This window comes from Aulonocara sp. 'chitande type north' Nkhata Bay, linkage group LG6, assembly GCF_057382095.1.
Source record: "Aulonocara sp. 'chitande type north' Nkhata Bay isolate Kocher_YH1m ecotype deep benthic linkage group LG6, A_spYH_male_GT1.1, whole genome shotgun sequence".
In the NCBI taxonomy this organism is placed as follows: Eukaryota; Metazoa; Chordata; class Actinopteri; order Cichliformes; family Cichlidae; genus Aulonocara; species Aulonocara sp. 'chitande type north' Nkhata Bay.
In genome coordinates this window covers 12,024,172-12,044,571 of record NC_141349.1, presented here as the reverse complement: position 1 = coordinate 12,044,571, position 20,400 = coordinate 12,024,172, and the positions used below count along the sequence as shown (strand labels likewise).

Here is a 20,400-nt window from a genome sequence, read left to right as displayed (position 1 = left end):
TTTCTGCTGACCCCTACCTTGCTTTGCATGACAGAGCTGCAGGACGTGCAGTCATAGGGTGAGGATTATCGGTTCGGTCTGATTTATTGGCGCATGCACACAGCTGAACATGCACGTGAACGTGCACTTGTATTAGGCATGCGTTCACCTCCATTTAGAGACTCATGCATGCATGAACAGTCAAGTGAAAACAAAATATTCATTCAATATTTTTATTTTATATTAAAAATAACATTCATTACAGTAACAGTTGTACAACCAATAATTATAATCTGAAACAACAATAATTACACTTGAGAACCAGAGGATTTCACATCCCCCCTTTTTTTAAATAAGTTAAGAAATAAAGTTTTTCTTTTTTTCCCCGTGGAGATCATTTTCTAAAAGCATTTATACAATACAGTGTTGGCTATAACTGGCTCACAGCGATCTCTAACAGGCCAGGTCTTTAAGACTTGCTTTAATGTGGATATTCATAGCAGGTTATCTAAGCAGGCATTTAGCTGTTATTCCATTCCATTTTGATCTGGCAGTAGTACAAAATGAGCAGGTTATCGATATTTTCCAGTATATTTAGCTACAGTACACGGTAGAGCACTTCTCTAAAGTCAGTGTTGTATGGTCAGTGTACGGCTACTCCAGTGTTAGATAACTTTAGACATTTTAGGATAAGAGTAAGGTTTGGCATTGAGGCCTGAGCTGCACTCTGCAGTTTCCAGTTATCACCCCAGTGTAAAAATCCAGTTCTCCACGTCTCCAGTGTCAAATCGAGACCCAAACACTTAACTTCCAAGTCCAAGTCGGGTTCTCCATCTGATGAACCACAAAGTTGAAGTGAAAGGTGTTACAGTCGCCAATCAATGGCTGCAAACTGCAAAAAGAGTCGACTCTGTTTCAGCACCTCACACACTTCCACTCATCAGTCCAGATCAGCTGGACTTGTGGTTCAACCAAATAAAATCCAGTGTGTCAAACACCCTCTGGTCCACAGAGTTCATATGATTGCACTTTTATAAAATCCTTAACGCTGGATGGGCCGCGGCATCTCTGGAGCAGGTGACTCCGTGTGAAGCCGTCCATTGAAAACAGCAGCACTGTTTGCACCCTCAGCTCTGTCCACACAGTCCGGACTGTCCAACGTTTAAGAAACCCATTCTTCTGGTGTTTCCACATTCCTTTGGAGCAATGTTTCTGGCTGAAATCTTCCTGTTAGAAAGGCAAAAGAAAAGTCGGATAAGTCACATACGTTCACTGTCAGCTTTTTGTCTACACTGATATAATATTTACCTAATAACCCTTGGGTTACAGGGTATGTTGCATATCCCTACATAATAGGTTTGCCCTTACTTTTACCAAATTTATGTTTTGTTGTTTCTGCGCATTAGCTTTTGAAGCCTGCTGCTGATTCAAGATTCTTTATTCGTCACATGCATAGTTATACAAGTATAACACGCAGCGAAATGTAATACTTGAATCTTGAATCTTGAATTTAAATGCTGGCTGCCACAAAACTCTGAAGACTAAATATGGACAAATTCCTGTATTACTAATTACTGACAGAACCCAGCAGTGGCAGATGGATTTCAGAATTTTTACATTTAGCGTTTTATCGAACAAAATATTAACACTAGTAATTAAAATAATGGCTCAATTAGTCTTGAAGACGTTTCACGTTTCATCCGAGAAGCTTCTTCAGTTCTAGGGTCAAATGGTGGAGAGACCCAGATTTAACCCCTGTGGGAGTATTCCCCCAGGAGGGGGAATAGGACCCCCTAATGATCCTCTACCTAATCACATGAGCTAAGGGGGGATACTCCCACAGGGGTTAAATCTGGGTCTCTCCACCATTTGACCCTAGAACCGAAGAAGCTTCTCGGATGAGAGGTGAAATGTCTTCAAGCCATTTAAAGAAGTCCAGACGCTTTTCTTTCCAAGCTCCTTAGACTACGATGACCTGGATGACTGAGAACCTTCACAGACAATGGCTCAATTATTTTATCAGCGATCCCAGCATCCATTCAGCTTCCATTTAAGACTTCCAAGTACCAGTGCACAGATTACCACCCTCACGTTAAACAATATTGTCCCTTCTACAAAGCTTTATATTCACCTCTCTCTTAACCCTTAACCCTGTCTGTCTCCTTGATCTTACCTCGCAGGTTTACATGATCATAGCTCTAATGGCTGCTTTGCTGATGCGTTTGCGGTTCTTCCTCCTGCGGCGTGGTGAAGCGGGACGAAACGGAGCTTTACGGGCTGAAGGCGAAATGGGAGCCGCCGTAGAGGAAGCTGGAAGAGATAAAACAGGCAGTAGAAACAGAATGAGTCAACTTTTTTCTGCAGTTGTTTGGCCAAGTTTGAACACAGAACCTTTTCTTGCACAAGTAAGTGAAGCAAAGAATTAACACATGGTATAGAAATTGTGCAGTGACTCCAATTGTACCCTGCAGGGCACCAGATAACTTTGAAGCCTGTGTAACAAAGCCTGTGGCTGCCTGCAGGTTTTCCCACAGTCAGAAGTTCAGCCTTCTGACTGCAGAGCTCTCAGGGGATTGAGGAAGAATGGCAGGACACATGTGGCCATGTTGTTCAGTCATACATGTACTCTGAGCTGCTTCCTGCCTGGGAACGCGCACGAGGTAAAACTTACAGTGGAGTTGTGTGACAGGTGGCATTTGTTTGCTTGACTGTCAAATTGCATGCAACTTGCTGGAGCAGTGGAACACGAGTAAAGAAAGAGCCGGCTAGATTTTAATGTGGATCCTGACCACGTTCCTTAAAGGTGCGAAATATGAAAAAACAGAGCACTGGCCACCAAGATATGTCTTTCCAGTAAAAACTAAAATGATTGTTAACACTGAGTACAATCCACACATCCAGGGTGGTGGTGTGTATCCAAAAATCTGTCCAGCAGTGAGTTTGCTTTTCACACCTTCCACTTAAAAATGTATTAAAAAAACAATTTGGTTTTTTAATTCAGTTTTCAAAAATGCTGTTTATACACACACACACACACACACACACACACAGACACACACACACAGACACACACACACACACACACACACACACACACACAGACACACACACATATTTGAACAGTACCTGTTTTAAATGTAGTTGGCTTTGGTCTCTGGTGAGGATGAAGCGGATGTAGATGAGTCTGCTCACTCGGTTCTCTCTGTACCAGCTCCAGAAGTTTCTGCCTCCTTTCTGCCTCTGTTAAGCGACCGTCCTCACCGGTCACATTAGAGTCTTTTTTCTTCCCCTGATTGGCCAGCTCTGTGGTGGCCGAGTCCCCGCTGTTAGCTGAGCCACTTTCCTCCCTCTCGTTCCCTTCTTTTTGACTGGCTGTTTCAGTCTCAGCCTGTTTGTGATTTGTGACCTCTATACTTTTTTGGCTGGTCACAAAGTCTTTCTGAATGGTTGTTAATGGAAGGGTGGAGGTTTCTTCAAATTTGGGTGGCTCGGTTTGGCTGGCAGGGGGTGAGGCACTGTCTGACTGGGGAGTGTCGAGGCGATACTGCGTTCTCAGCTCTCGGTCCTCCGTTGCTCCGTGGTTGTACTGCTGTGGATAATGTGACTGATGATGATGATGATGATGATGCTGATGATGCTGATGCCTTTGCTGATGCTCTAATAACTGTTGCTGCCTCTTTGCGTGATCGGGATGATGCACTTGGCCCCCACTGTGTGATGTATGCACACCACTTTCCTCCCTGCTCCCTTCAAACCCACTACCGTGCCCCACTTGCTGTGTACTTCCCATGACACTGTGCTCCGCCCTCGCTTCAGATGGCCAGCTGCTGACCGGCCTGGGCAACCCAGGCTGGGGTATCTGATGCACCCTGGGCTGGGTCCAGTGTACAAGCTGGGTGTAACTGCCATGCTGCCACTGCCTCACCGCCGGCTCACGCTCTTCAGGACCGTAATGCTGCTGGTTGTACTTTAGGTCATCGTGGCGATGGAGGTCAGCCTTGGAGGTCTGAGTCTTGGGTGAAGGGGGCTGAACGAGCCGGGGAACGTGGGAGGACAGTGGCGGCTGTTGTGGGGGAGGTGGAGGAGGAATGGGGTTAGAGGGAACAGATGAGGAGGAAAAGGAGGACAGGCTCTGGCACCTGCAGCTGACGTGATCTTCCACTGGGATGATGGGTTTTTCATAATGGGGCTTCTTGTTAATGTACTGAATCTTTATCACCTGGCATAAAAAAGGTGGAAAAAGATCACAAAATTAGCACAACTGATTGTGATTTTAAAAAAATCAGAAATACAGAACTAAACTGTGAAATTATCTCTGTATTTTTAATGAGGAAGTTTTTGAATGAGTAGCAAAGAGCTCTAATTGCTGTTGACACTTTCAGACACGTTAGCATTTCCAGGCTATTTGATGGATCCTAGTCAAGACTTGTTTTCTCTTTTTAAAAAGAAAAAAATGTTGATTTACCTGTTCTTTAAGCGTCATGCATAGACTCAGGTTGCAAATAAATTAACAATGTCAGTCTAAGTCACTTCAGGCAATCAAATAAAAATCACAACTCAGACCTTAGGCTAGCTTTTAGCCTTTGTACTCCTTTAAACTGGCTAATATGTTATATAATTCTGTAAATGTGCATCCAAAACCATATATTAGACAATATTAACCACTTGTGACTCTCAGTTACTCCCTGAAGTCATTAATGGGAGCTGCATGATCTGCATACCTGTAGGTATCTGGTGGAGGTGACTATAGGGACACACTCCATCCGTGGACTGTTGCAGCAACCTGAACACCGCTGCACCTCCACACATGGCGGCCACAATAAGAAGTTGGCATTGCGGCGATCTAGCATAGACCTCGTTACTTCCATCACCTCTGTTCGCACTTTACAGGCCGCCTGCTGGGCTGGCTGCGCCTCCACTGTTAGGAGAGAAGAGAGGCAAAGGCATGGATGAATTTGTGAGTTATAGTAGAACTAGCATACGAGGTTAAAAAAAATAAAAAAAAATAAATAAATGATTTTGAGGGATAAAAGGTAGATGCAGAAACTTACCAAGACTTCTAATGTAGCGACCATGGGTGCCTTTTGGGATAATATCATGCACGTCCTCTTCCTCTTCTGCAAAAGAAGAAAGGAGAGGGGATCAAAGGATGAAAGTTAGCAGTGAACTTAATAGCAGTCTTGGGTAAAATTAAGCAAGCACTTTCACAGGCAACAGAAACCCTGTAACATGCAAGTCCGTTAGGGCAGTTTTTAGCTAAACTCATTGTTCACTACACAAAGGAAGCCATTTTTTTCCTCCACTAAAACAATTAGGCTATTTTCTGCTACAATTTGTCTCGCTGCTGTCAAGAATACTGTTGAGGCGAGATATGAGCAGTTAAATATAGCTCATGCATGGAACTGTGAGCGTATGTTTGCACTCTCACATATGTCGTCATTTCACACTCTACCCTCTAAGCCCTAATTATATCCCTGGGTATAGATTGCATGTGGCTACTCCGTGTGTCTACGTGCAGTACATTAATGTATGAAGTGCTATTTGGCAGCACAAATTAATTGCCTGGTTCAGACAGAGAGCAGATCGTTAGGTTCTCAGAGGCTAATTTCTCATTTTATCTGAATATTTGTCTGTTTCTAATTGGATTGGAGAGCTGAATCTTGTCGTCCTCATTCATATATTAATATCTGACTCATTTAATTTTTGCTAGCCGGCTAATCAGCAGGCTGTGTAGCTCATTCTGCTAATTCTGATAGCATTTTATTTCATGTTAAATCTCTTTCTGAGGGCCAAGACTTTCATGTTTTTATTAAAGTGAGTACATATATTTACACAGCGATAACAAGAAACTCTTCTGCAGAGAAAATGGAAAATGCAAAACTGAGAAAAATATATTTCTGAGCATAGCATAATGCTAATGAACATGTGCCTAAATGCTAACAGTAACAGTACTAGCTTTGCTAGCATTTTAGCTAACAAAAAGAATGGTAACAATAGCATTTCACATGATGGTGTTTACACCAGTTTCACATCATAAAGCAGTCAACTCTTCAACTGTTCAACTCTTTGCCTCATTGATTTTAAACACAGCATTATTGTTTATTATTGTGTATTGTATTTATCAATACACAATAAAAGTTTAATGGATAATTTGCACTAAATACAAAGTACAGCTCAGGCTTACGTCACTCATTTTGAAGATGTCAAACAACTTTTGTAACCTATTTGTGCAGGGAAAAGCCCAAACGTTAACCATTCAGTAGTACCAGAGAAAAATTCAGTGATTCAAGTTTGGAACAAAGCAAACTTAAATAAGATAGACCTGAAGCAGAGTTCCAACATCCACTGAGTCATGATAGAATTTAAGATGCTGAACAATTAAATTTGAACATTGGCATTGCTTAAAAAAAGAAGAAAAAAAGGCAGTAAAATGAGTCATTCGTACTTTGTCATCTCAGAATCTTGATAAAACTAAAACTCAAAAAATAACTGGCTTCAGCCAAAAAAGGGAAAAAATAGTTTGATCTGCCATAAAAACAAACTTTGAGTCACTTCCTCGTGTCCTGTTTCTGAGCATCCTTCCCATTGCTGGTTCCTCTCTGTGGTTGACGTTATGTCACTGTTTTATTTATGCATTATGATCAAAAGTCTGTCTATTAATATATGTATCTGTGACTTGAGTCCTCTAAAGGGTAAGACTATAATTAATTTTTTAATCACCCGCTGGTGCGCATTTGTGGACAACTTAGTTTGGACTCTGTTTGAGGGTGCAGGCATAGCGGGGGGAGGTCTGTGCCTGTTATACAAACATCCATAACTCAAAACCAAGAGAGGAATCCAGAGCAGGAGAACAATGTAGTGACCTTGTGTTGAAGGCTTTTCTTTCTCTCTCTCTCTCTCTCTCTCTCTCTCTCTCACTCTCTCTCTCTCTCTCTCTCTCTCTCCTTTTCAGTTTGTCAAACACACAAGGTCACTGCTACTCTCTCCTCCCATCTTTCCTCTTGTCATCAAACTGTTCTGTGGGTACACCCAAATGCTTACCTCCTCCACGTCAGTCTTATTACTTTCTGTATATGTGCGTGTGTGCGTGTGTGCATGTGTGCGTTGTGGTCATTAGTACCTATTGCATCGGTCTCCTCCTGCAGAAGTAGCTTCAGGTCTTCCACAGAGGAGATGGGAGAGTTCCTCACCAGGTCGACCAGAGATGAAGGGAGTGGATCGCCCTGTTGAGACAAACACAAGCATTTGTAGTAAATCATAATAATTTGCTTGGAAACAACTTCTATTGTGAGGTAAGCCCTACGGCAAATAGAACACACATGGATACATGGAGGTTTTTGAATTTCAGCATCTTTCTCAAAGTGACTTTGATACGCAAGATTACCAAGCCGCTAATCAAAGTGACATTGCATCCTGTTCAATTCAATACTCAAAACAGAGACGAAACCCCAACAACAGATAACCCCAGAGTGAGCAGGCACCTTGTGACAGTGGGAAGGAAAAAATCTCTTTTAACAGGAAGAAACCTCTGGCAGAACCATGTGGAAGAGAGCCAGAAATGAATGATAAAAAACTAATGACTAAATGCAGAGTAGTGTATAAACTCACGGAGAATGAAAAGAGGTGAGTCAAGAAGAAACACTCAGTGCATCATGGGAAACTTAACTGATGTGTGTCCCAAATCAGGACTTCCACACCAAATACATCGTCCTTCTTGTCACATACTTTGCTAAAGGTTGAGGCATGTTTAAGTAAGGGAAATGGTGCTTCATATGTTCATATAAAGTTATATAAAGAAGTACTCCCCAGGATCTGTAAACAAACTATGATATCTGCTTTAAGGCAGTTTTTTCTCACTTTGCATGTTTGCCTATCAGGAGATAGCTCTGCAAGTCAAACCTAAACTGCCCTTTTTTTCCTTCTCAATTAGCAGCGTGGATATTTTGCTAGTGAAACAAAGCTGGTGTCAAATGCCTTGTCACAAAACCTGCACGACTCTAACACCAGCACAAGAACTATATTGGCTGTTTGAGGGCTAAGGTCAATCTTGAATTGCAATTAGCTGCATGTCTTGTTTGGGAAGGAAATGCAGGTCTAGTCTGGGTTTCAAGTCCAAGAGCCTGACCCTGAACTGTGGCACAGTTATTATTTTACACAGGAGGCAGGGAGTGTCCTCTTTGTAGAGGAAAGAATGCATTCATGGGAAAACAGCACCACACATATACACCATGAATACACGGGCTCGCTGTGTTTTAAAGAGTTCGGATCTTCGATTAATTTGGGTGATTATTTTTCACAATGCGAAATGAGGAAGAGGATCGACGTGCATGAAACAGCAGAAGACAGTTGCAAATGTATCACAACAGTTACACAACTAGACAGAATTGTGCGCTGGCGGATTGAGAGAGACACGAGGGCTGGCGTACAATATCTCAGTCCTTGATCTCCAGTTGAAATTTGCTCCACTTTCGCTTCCTCCATCAAAGGAAATGATGGTTGTGATTGGTGTTTGTTGCTCCCTCCTTGGCCGTTTACCCACAAGGACTTTTTCCCCTTTTCTCTGAATCAATCCTGACCATTTTTGTTCTTTTAGTTCAGTTGCAGTCCACCAGCCTAAACCATGAAGTTTGTGTTGTAAAACAACACAAAAAGGAATGAAAAATATCCTTTAAGTTATGCAAGAAATCTCATTATTACTCGAAAAAAATAAAAAAAATAGAGAGAGAGAGAGAAGTCATGTATTAATGAATGAAGTTTTAATGAAAAGTACTGCACGATTTCATTATGGATTCAGCGTCGCTGTTTTTAAGGGCAGACCCTTGTGGTTTCTTTATCGAGATCAAAGGCGGATGACTCAAAAGTCATTGGCACATTTTGCTGTGGTTGGCTCTAAGTTCGCGCTATCTCCAAGCAGTTGGAATAACACTTCATAGTGTCACATGCCAGAAAAATGCCAAAACAAATCAGGCAGTGTTACGATCATGTGGATAACTCTCAGAGAGAGACGGGAAAATGAAAGCAGCGAAGTAGATACGGTCTCTTTAATGATGATGAAAAAATGTGTGGCCGTAAACGTGTTTATATTATCCGTTTTATCTCCCGTGAACACTTCAACTGCAGCAGTCATCACGATCAGGATCTCTCCTGACACAGCTAGTCAGATGAGTTTTATGTAAAACCAGACTTGTGTCTTTACAGATTTACTGTCCAATTGCTCAACGTGTCTCCTATGGTTTTGTGAAGCTTATTCGCAAATGCAAAGGTCGCCAAACTTGAGATGTTTCTTGTGATTTTAACAGTAAACCGATCTTTCTGATGAGGTGCACTCGAGGGGCATCATCAGTGTGCACCCTCTCTGCTTTATTCCTTTCTACATTTCAAAGCAGCCGTTTTCAGTTACAATTCTGCACCTAAATTGAGCAGAAGCATCATTAATGTTGTTAGGAGCACCCGTGTTAGGTTTTTCCACACACACAAGTGCAAAGATTCAGATCTTCACTCTGATTATATTTGATTTGTAAGCTGTAAGTCTGGAAAAGCTATGTTAATGCTGCAGACATCTAGAAGAGGCAGAGCAGCTCATCTGTTAATTAGAAGGTTGGTGGCTCGACTGGCTCCTCCAGTCAACGTGCTAAAGTATCCTTACGCAAGATACTGAATCCTGAGTTGTTCACCGGAGTGTGAACGTTTGATAGAAAGCACTTGGACACAGACAAGCAATCCTTATATGATTGTGTGTGTTTATGAGAGACGTTGTATAAAAGAGTAGAAGAGCACCACACAAGAATCTACCATCACAATAAAGAACCTTCCATCTCCATCTTCCACCTTCTTAGCCGTTACATGTTTTACATGTGCTTCATGCAGGCTAAATATAAGTCAGTACAGACTTAACAAGCAATTGAAACCCTACCCTCCCAGGTAAGGCCGTGCTGGACTGCTGAACCTGCAATTAGCCAAATCCAAGCCTACCATCAGTGGACAAGATTTTCTAAAGCTTCAAAACAAAGCTAAGAGGCAGTGTAGTGGCCTAGCTCCCTCTCAAACTACCTGATGACAGTAGGCTCAGTGATCACTGTGGTTTTTATTTGTTTGCTTCTTTGTTGCCAAACAGACTCCCTGTTTGTCATGAATATACCAACACTGTCTCTCAGATGAGCTGACAGATATGACTGTATACACTCTAAGAATAAATAAATTAGTCAGTGTAACATCTCCTTCTCCTCACCCCTTCCCCTCTCTGAGCTGGGATCTGCAACATGCTTCTTCCTGTTAAAAAGGAGTTTTTCCTTCCCACTGTCACCAAGTGCTTCATAAAAGGGGGCTTTGTCTGTATTATTGTAGGGTCTTTACAATATAAAGCTCCCTGAGGTGACTAATGTTGTGATTTGGCATTATATAAATACAACTGAATTAAAATTAAAATCAATGTTTTCCTTAGGATGATCACCTGTTTAAAGTCTATCCGCTGTCTGATCCAGAATGATTTCTTTTATCATCATTTCATAGCCTCCTATACGTTCATTTCCCCGACTAGCTTTCTGTTCTTTTGTCTCCTTCTGTCTGCTTTGTGGGCGTTGATGGCTCAGGACACCTGGATGACTTTCACGAGCCACTGGCTGACCTAGTTAAGCAAACACACATACACATACTCACAGTCTCTTACACACACAACCTCGCCCCCTCTTTTCCCGTTTATGTACAGATGCTTAACCACTTAACTGTCTGCCAAATTTGTCCAGCGAGCACTGCCACAAACTTGCACTCACACAGGCTGTTTCCTCTATGCAAGAAGCTCTCATTACAGCCCTAGTGCTAATTGCAAATGCACACAAACACATGCAGGCACAAACACTCACAGAGAAATTAGAGAGCTGAGCAGTGAGACAGGGAATAGTTTCTCACTTGGACATGCAGCAACCCCCTGGTTATAAAAATAAGGAACACGAATGAGAGGACAAGTTAAAAACAGTGGTTTGAGCAGAAAATCGCTCAAATCGCTCAGCACAATAAATTAAATATCCTGGCTTATACAAATCTATTTTCTGCTGAGTGTGTGTGGCTGAGCTTATGGGTTAAAATAAGCGTATATAGGATGTCACGGTCTGCGAGGAGGTCATACACACATTCGTGATAACACACTGCATGGGGCCTGTGAGGAAGCCTGGAAGGCAAAGAGCTTGCATGGAATGTTTGAGGAGAAAGGCGAAGTGTAATGGAATGTAATTATGGGGCCAGCTGACTGCTCTCTCTCACACACACACACACACACACACACACACACACACGGAATCAGAAGCACAGACCCTGGAAAAAAATAAACACAAAATAACAGCAAATCTATATCTGTCGCTACTGACTCATAATCACACCGTGGTATCACAACACATGCCTCCTTTTATCAAAGATGAGGCAGACTGCCAACTTACTACTAAATAAACTGATAGACTTGAAGACAACAGTGGGAACTCTCTCACTTATGCACAAATATACAAACAAGCTGAATACAAAGATCATGACCGCCACCCAACACACACACACACACACACACAATCCAACCATGACTGCAGAGATGAGGGTACGGATGATGGATGGGGAGCCAACATGAGGACAAGGGGGAGCGGACGGGCGGGAGAAGAGATGAGCTGAGATGGGAAGAATAAGAAGGAGGAGGAGATGTGAACAAAGTGGCTGCAGCTACACAAGTCTGATCATTACAGCAAGTGCCACTTCTATAATTTGGCGGCTTTTAAGTGAATCTTGTGTTTGCACGTTGCGTAATAAATTAATCAAACCGCACTGAAAACTCAAGGGAGTTCTACACACACATTATTTGCACAGTAACCAAAAGGTGGAAATAATAACTTAATTAGCCATTTAGTCACTTGTCAAACAAAATTGAGAGATCGTCTTTCCTCTCAGCTCCTCACTTGTGAGCTGCTGCTTCTCTTTGTCTCAGCAGTCTTGTTTGGATTTTGGCCTGACAGTTTTGCCCAAGCAATTTCAAACATTTCACTCCAAATAGAGTTGAATTAATGATAAAAAATAATAAAAATAATAATAGACTTCAACCACTCAGGATAAGTCTTCACTATGTAAGGGGCTAGTAACCTGTTTCAAAGTAAAAGCCTGACTGCTATTTTATTAACTTCTTTATTATCTTTATGGGATTGCTCAGTAGGTAGAGCAGTGGCCCCATGATCAGAAGGTCAGGGATTCAAATCCACTGCACGGCTACCCTGAGTTATCCCTGAGTAAGGTACTGTCCCTGCACATTGCTCCCTGGGTGCTAGATTGGTGGCTGCCCATTGCTTCACTGTGTGAAATGCAGAGAGGCATTTCCCCACAGGGATCAATATATTATTATTATTACGGTGGCCCTGAGAGGTCAAAACACTGTAACTTAAGAAAGCATCACCAAATTAAAAAATACTGCAAAAGTAAACTAAACTATATTAGAGCTGGACCCTCCAATGGTAGCCCACAAAACAACGGCGGTATCGCAGTGGCTACTGCCATCTTTTATATACAGTCTACAATATTTCCATTGTTTTTCATTTTCATTCGGCATTACATAAGACTGACTTTTCTCTAAAAATGAACTGCACAGGCTTACAAACAAATACTCTTATGTGCCACTGCACTTTTTCTATTTGACACACATGCACTCACTCAGAGGCATAACCCCTCTGCAGTACACACAAATACAAAAAAACACAAGCACATATGTCCGCTAACACATACACAGCTACGCCCGGTCACGTATCCAGATGTGCACACACACCACAGAAATACACACACCGCTACACGGGACACAAAGTCCATGAAATCCCTGGCAGATTAGTTGTTGTTCTTATGTAAAATGGATCAAGCCGACAGGCAGCAGCAGCAAATCATCCCCGCTCGCCCGCAGAGACAATAGTCAGACAACAACCTGTTCAGCAGCCACCAATCAGCATCTGTGATTTGAACAGCAGAAGATGAAAGAATTAAGGTCTGACCTGATGCGTGGGGGCTTTTGTGTATTTGACTCCAGTTCCATTTAAATGGATTTTTTAAAAATGAAATGTTACAACTCTGTGTGTGCATTCACACTTGTACCTGTTTGATGCATGATGATGCAAAAGAAGTGACAGTTTGACTGCATTACCCTTTAACAGCAGGCAGAAAAAACAGTTCTTGCCACATAAATTAAAATAAAGATTTGGGGTTTAACTGATAACATCAACCTGCAATGTCACGATGTAGCTGGATTACCTCCGTGTGATTGAAGTGTTTTCCACCAATAGATGTGACCAAACTAAGACAGCCAAAGACTTCATTTTGCAACGAGTGGGCCAAACACTGAGAGATACACTGACTTAACAAGTAAATTCATAATGCTAATTAACCCAAGTGTGCTGGCCTACAATCTAGGGGCCACAAATCTAACTCACACCATACTTGGGTTCAACACAGTGAAGTTACTGAACCTCTGAAGCAGTAGCACACTGTCAAAGGTGAACTGTGCAACACTGAAGCCTTCGTTTATTCAGAGTAAATGTTCTAAGTGTATAAAGGAAGACTCCATTTGTTAGTTCCAACCCTTACAGGATGATGTGGTTTTGAGGAAGAGAACCTAAGATTGGTAAAAAGGAGATCACACAAAATTTCAGGTCAACTAAGGTCTAGTCACACTTTCATTCACCTCGACGGTGTTACAACGCAAACAATGTATATACTGCATATATGCATGTACTGAGTTGCCTTGGACAGAGCTAACCATGTAGGAGGCTATCCTGAATAGAAGTGTTAACACGACTAAGTGTGACATTCATGCAACACTGGGCTAGATCTTTTGGCATGTTAACTGTGACACTATATTTCTTGTATCAACTTAATCGTTGAGTTTAAGCAGAGCTAAAAATGTAGCTTGACCTTACTCAAATAACACTCACGGGGGTGTTTAGAAGGTGCCAACATTTTTTTGTGATTTAGATGTGAATTATTTTTTTCCAGGGCTCCAGGCAAACAAATGAATGACACTGCGAAACACTTGTGCACCATCTCGTAAGGGGAAGTCCCAGCTGGTTAAATATTCTTGTGATCATGATTATGTGCTAAAGTGGTCCACACCAAGTCCAAACAACTACTACATATGTATAAGGTATTTACACATTATGTTTGGTTTTTTTTTTTACTGTAATTATACATGTACAGTCTTTATTTGGCCAACTATGCATTTCTGTTCGCAGAGATATACATAGCAGCTGGAAAAATGGGAATCCTTAAAGAATCAATTCCATAGAAAGATGATTTTAAAGGTGTGGCGACAGAGGTCCTTGGTGTATTTGTCATGACAACAAAAACAACAGCTATGTTGATGGATGGATTTTGGCTCTAGCTCTTTAGACTGGTATAACTCCTGATGCTGGGCCACTAGCCAAGGCCCACCCTCAACCTGGCTTCCCCGCTCTCTCTGTGGCACTGTTACGCTCAATACATCGGGAATATGACCTTCTCAAAACGTGACAGAGAGAGAAGCAGATAATGCAAAAGCTGCAGAGGCACACAGAGATTATTGAACAGACTCGTGCACAGGTTCACCCATATAAACACACAAACTTTACATTTTCTCTTTTACTTGGCCCATAATGTGTAACAGGAAACATCCACCAACCGTTCGCAGAATCACCTCAGGGAGTAATATATGTCAAACACTTACTCACAAGTCAAGAATTCAAGTTGGCTCACTATGTGACATATCAGAGTCTGAACATGAACTCACAACCGTGTTGACTGTTATTTCACTGATATTAAATCCTACCTTTGGAAAACTGTATTCTCAGGTTAGTAACGATCAGAATAAGAAAGATATCCCTGCCAGTCCCATCCAAAACATCTACGTGCTAATGGTTTCAAACTCATGACCTTTTGCAGGCTTCTCAGTGTGTCCTGGATGTCTCACGGGTGACCCTAAAGCCAACCATTTTTCCCACGCAGACATAATGTTTAAGCCTTTAAATTTAAAAAAAAGCGGACAAAAGTTTTGCTACAAATATAAAATACCAATCTTAAATCAAAATTAATTTTGTTGTGGTTGCTTTTCAAGACAGATCACCTCGGTCTTACTACCTCCATCATCCTTAAATCAACAGTGCGACTATATTGATTCTTAACCTGTGTCCTCTTGTAAATATTTACCAGCAAGTCCCACAGTCTTACCTCAGCGCTGCCGAGCCGGAGACGGGCCGCCAAAAGCGCAGCCAGCAGCAGCACCAGGACCCAGGACCTCATGTTTCCGCCCAGCCAGAGGAGCCGCAAGCGACCGGCTGGGCATTTAGCACTTCGGTGTCCAATCCCCCGGCTGCACCGAGCGTCCTCCCGGTGTTGTGTGCTGACCTCTGGTGCAAAGCACGCACTGTTAAATATCCCAAAATGTGTCACTGCCTACAAGCGCCGCTTGTCCAAATGTTTGCTCACGGTGACTCACGCGCAGGCTAGACGTCTGACTCTGTCCATACCGCTTTTTTAGAAAACTCGGGAGACGTCAAGGGTAAGTGCGTAACGCCGGGTGTTGGGAAACAACAAAAAATGCAGCTACACAGTTTCTGTTATATCAGCATGTAATGCAAAAGACAGTCCAAATAACGTCCTCCAAATATGCAAATAAAAAGATTCGTGCGCGTGTGCCAAGGTGTTCGATTCGTCCACTTTCTGGATAAGAAAAAAAAATCCAGTAAAACTGATTAAATCGCAAGTTCTCGCTCCAAAACTGCAGTTAAATGTAACAATGATGCAACTTCATGGTAGCATTTTGAGCCCTACATCTCCAAAGGTCCGTGCGTAAAAGTTGGTTCACCTTGGACTTGCGCGTCGCGCGTAATTCTCTGGACTCTGCTGTGAAATAAAAGTCAGAATATTCTTATCCCAGCGCGTTTATCTCACTGCAAAACCCGAGCGCGTTTCTCGTTAATAGCGGCTCTTTTATGTCTCGTGCTTGGCTGCGTGTCTGTTCCTCCTCCGGGCGCTCGCACGCTCGTTCATCCGCTGGATCAGGTTGTTCTCTCCCGTCGTGCCTCTCTCCTCTCTGATTGCGACTCGAGCGGCGAGTCGCTTTTCCGAATCGAAACAGCTTGAAGTTTAATAATCAAGCTCGACTGATGGAATGAACTCGTACCGGAAAGCATTTTATTTGAAATTTAAAAAAGAAACTATTCGTGTTTTGATAGTCATTCAGCCTCGTATTTATCATGATATAGCGATATTCTAAATCCACTCAAATCACGAATTTCCACTAAATTCTAAGACACAGCGTTTCATTTATTAATATATACGGCGTGGGAAAATTTTATTTTGAAGGTTTTCCTGCGGAAGTCTGTATCTTTATGTTGCCAAGTTGCAATTGACGTAAAAGTCGTAAAATTTTCTCCGGGGGTTCGGTTTTCTCTTTTTGCCACCTTCTTATTAGTCGCAAGGAAACCCAAGAGCCTGTGGGTGCTCTTAAAGGGAAAGTCTGTACTATAATAGATCGAATATTATTTCCATCTGAATAAATCTCAGTCTCAGTCTGTGTTCATAATGTCAAACTGTCATATTTGGTGACAAAGTCTTTACGCCATATATTAAAATGCAGCTGTGTGGTTCAGCTGGGGAATTTTTCCTTTCATCTCAGTGATAATCCACTGCGGCACTTTTAGAATATGAGAATGAGAAAAGAGATGTGTTCAGCAAATTCAGCCCGCTTTATAAAGTTAAGAGTCAGAGCTCAAACAAACAGTTTCACTAAAAAGTCTAAGCATTTGCTGGTTGGATTATAGTTTAGATTGAACGACTGGGGGTGGGGGTTAGCAAACAGCACAAACCAAACAGAAGCAGAAAGTCCAGACAATCCTTTGATTGCATTTTGAAAGCACTTCACTGGCTGCGCTGCTTCAGTTGTTTAGACAAGGTGAACTCCACCTGTTACCAAGATAGAGATGGACTGTCTGTCAGACACATTAAAAAAACGACAAATTCAGATTTCTTGCTCTACCGAGAATGTCAGAATGTGCAAAATATGCAAAATACCTTGGTTTGTCCTCACACACTGCCGCAGCATCACGACAAGCTGATTCTTATCACGTTTGTTTCACATGTTTTCAAAAGGACTGCAGGCAAATTATTTTTCATCCTGCTGAGATAAGCCGTCAGCACTTTGAATATCTAAAAGTACTAGTAAGATTTACATTATCCTCTGGTACAGAACTTTACCTACAAGGCTTTAAAGATGGACTATTATGGCATGTTTCTCTTTTTCTTTTTAAAAAAGAGCATCAAAGGGCTTTATTTTACTGGCCTTTAGAAAGTCATCCTGCTCTATTGGGGAGAAAAAACTATTTTTGCTTTGAACTGAGAAGCTTGGTGACTTGAAGATAAATGCACTCTCGTTGTAGACAGTGAATGTTTTCCAGGAAGCTCATTTTGGGGTCATGGCTTGATGGACCACTATGGAAGCCGGGAGTCACGTTAGATTCTTCCTCACTGCTGAGGGAAGACAGAGGAAGCAGGCATCCCTCTTTAGCTATTCTTAGACCGCATGCACACACATGCACGTATACTTACACACTAGCAAATTGGCAGACCTTGGGATCACTCTGCTGTCAATGACAGGATGAAGTGTGACCTCTCAAATGTAATAATGAAAGCATGGTGCATATACAGTTTGTGTGCATGTATCAACTTGAAAGCGTATCACGTTTACAGCGCTGCTTGCTGTCAGTTCTGAAGGTTCAGCATAAAATTCCTGGTATGTCAGACAGGAAGGATAGAAACCACACACACGCACATGTGTTTGAGCAGGTGAACTACTGCAGAACCAGACAGAGCAGAACAGCTTGCACAGCTGTCCGTGACACTGGGGGACACAGATGTGCGAATACAGCCTCTGTTGTTTGTGGCATGTCAAAGCCAGGGGAGGCACAAACTCACCTGCAAAGTCATTTTGATAAGACTGTGAAACAAAAGCAACAGAGCTGCACTGAAAATATACTCAATTCAATTCTATTTATTCAGTTTTTTTTTAATATAGTGCCAAATTACGACAGTCACCTCAAAATCTCCGAAAGAAGTCTCAAGTGGACATTCAAGGTACTGCAGCTTTTTGACATTTTAGCATTTTGTGTGTTCATTATGAATTGGAAATAAATATGTTTACTGGAGGATCCACATTCGCGTGGTTGCAAAAATAAGATCAGACTAAAGAAAACCCCTCAAAAACTGAATACGGACAAAAAAGACTAATTCATTTCCTTTGACCAGCGGCAACAAACAAGTAATCAAAAGAAGGTTTAAGCCTCAAATTTCTGAAGCTGAAGTTGGTTTAATTCAAACAGCATATCTGGCTTGTACCACATGAAGGTTATCGTACCATTCTTTTGCTTTCACTCTCACACTCTCTTTCTTTTTTTAAACCTTGCTGCACATGTGAGTCTGTGTAAGAGCGTTAATTAACTTCCTGTCTAATATCCTTATCTAATTAAAAGGGGAAATTTCATCCCCTCTCTCCTCTTGCTGACTTCCTCTTTCACCACAGCCAGTTGTAGAATGAAGAAACCAAATGCTGCGCTCCTACCAAAGTTCAAGCTCGTGTCAAAGATTTAACACACAACATTGGAAGCTTGTCCTGCTGCTATCTTGGTGGGCTGTCTCATTTAGGGCTATTGAATGTTATTTTCCTGTTATATCCTATAGGATCAAAAGTTGAGAAGTTTTGTTGGGATACATGAGTTATCGTTAAAAATCTCTCCTTTGTTTAAAGCCAAGTGGGGTCACAATGAAGAAAAATGGGCAAAGATAAACTCTGAAGTAGGCATTTAAGGATCACTGAAGACTTATACTTTATTTTCATCTGCTCTAATATCTGCTCTATTTTTAACTCCATAAACTCATCCTGCACAGTGAAATATTCTGATGTATTTCCATTCTAGTAAATAAAATGTTATAATTATTGTTATGATGAACTGATGCATTCAGATGGTGTTTCATTAGCCAGAGGACTGCGTTATAGGATGAAAATGGAAGAAAACTGGAAATGTCACAAAGTGGACTTCAGCGAATGGCTAGCTTTTGAAGCTAGCCATAAAACAGCTAGCCATAAAACAGCTAGCCATAAAACATAAAAGTAGTATTTGTTCCTTGTGAAGCATTTTTAATTCCATTATCTTTCCAATAATATAGCAAGTCATTATCATTGTGTGAGCAATTAGCAGTGAGTGATTGTAAGTCGGAAGTGTTAGCATTGCTAACACTAAACTTCCCAGAGAACTAAGCTAGCTAGTGTTACATCTACCTAGGGTTGCCAACCGTCCCTTAAAATACGGAATCGTCCCGTATTTCGAAACAAAAGTACACGTCCCGTATTGAGCTAATAAGGGACGCACTTTGTCCCGTAATACAGTGAGAATCAAAAGTAGTCTATAACTTTTAATGGAATTAACGCTTTGTTTGAAAACATAATTCCCAGCCCCTCTCCTGCTTTGTGACCAATGAGCTGACAGCACACTTACGAGTATGACAATTCAGATTACCGCTCATCTCATTGGTCGAGGAAAGGTCGCTTGCGGAGAAAATACCGGAAGACAACAGATGACCACAACAAGAAGCATGGCCAACAGGGAAACAAACGCCGACACTGCGGTGCAAGTCTCGGACGACAGTACACCTAAAGCTGGGCAGACACTGTGCGATTTTTTCAGTCACGTTATTCAGCTCCTGCTCAAACTGCACGATTGACTCGCAGGGGTTAGAAGTTGGTAGGTCACGATGCAGGGTCTCACACTATACCGCCCGATGCTCTGATGCGACCTGAGTGCTCACACTGTGCCTCCATAAAATGAAGGTTATAACAGAAAATCTGTCGCGCTCTCTCTCTCCGTCTTTCACTCACACAGACACACCACCACCATCAACTTTGCTAAATTGCTAATGAAAAACATGATCAGGCAGCTGTGATTGAGCAGCAGTGTAGATCCAACTATTTTCACGGTTGTTGTGTCGTGATAATTTCTGAGGCCACATCGAAAAGGCTCGGATGAGCTTTCCAAAGTTCTACAAGTTGTACCTCCATCGCTTGTGTCCAGATCACACGCTGCACTGCCGTGTTGCGGCGTCTTTTTCGCCGACATTTGTGTTTGCGCGTGAGCAGTGTGACAAACTGCGGTGACACCCTCCCGACCAAGCGATTGATGATCGGGAGCTGGTCGTGAGGTGTTAATCGCGTCTCGTTACCCCACGTATACTACACGATACACGACGCACGATGAAGGCCAAAATCGGGCCGATCGCCAAAACGGTCGCACGACTCAAAAATCGGCTCAAAATGGGCCAAAAATCGCACAGTGTAAGCCCAGCATTACACTCACACAGACACACACACCACCACCATCAACTTTGCTAAATTGC

At 42.1% G+C, this 20,400-nt stretch overlaps 1 protein-coding gene across 1 annotated transcript; it reads right to left on the bottom strand.

Moving 5' to 3' along the window:
* Positions 1 to 204: 204 nt before the first annotated feature.
* Positions 205 to 16,049, bottom strand: pdgfba (platelet derived growth factor subunit Ba). The gene is made up of 7 exons (XM_086294958.1): positions 15,184 to 16,049; positions 7,100 to 7,202; positions 5,031 to 5,096; positions 4,701 to 4,897; positions 3,106 to 4,198; positions 2,153 to 2,289; positions 205 to 1,206 (listed from the first exon to the last, which is right to left on the bottom strand). Exons 1-6 carry the CDS (start codon positions 15,253 to 15,255, stop codon positions 2,162 to 2,164), a joined length of 1,659 nt encoding a protein of 552 aa, XP_086151084.1. The 5' UTR covers positions 15,256 to 16,049; the 3' UTR covers positions 205 to 1,206; positions 2,153 to 2,161.
* Positions 16,050 to 20,400: the final 4,351 nt, after the last annotated feature.

What these genes read in the sequence shown, in the direction of transcription:
- pdgfba (XM_086294958.1), bottom strand. Translation starts at nt 15,255, where the DNA reads ATGAGGTCCTGGGTCCTGGTGCTGCTGCTGGCTGCGCTTTTGGCGGCC. An exon ending in GGAGGAGACCGATGCAATAG is followed by an intron (nt 5,097 to 7,099) that starts GTACTAATGACC and finishes CTTCTTTTGCAG; the next exon opens with AAGAGGAAGAGGACGTGCAT. An exon ending in TCGCTACATTAGAAGTCTTG is followed by an intron (nt 4,898 to 5,030) that starts GTAAGTTTCTGC and finishes CTCTCCTAACAG; the next exon opens with TGGAGGCGCAGCCAGCCCAG.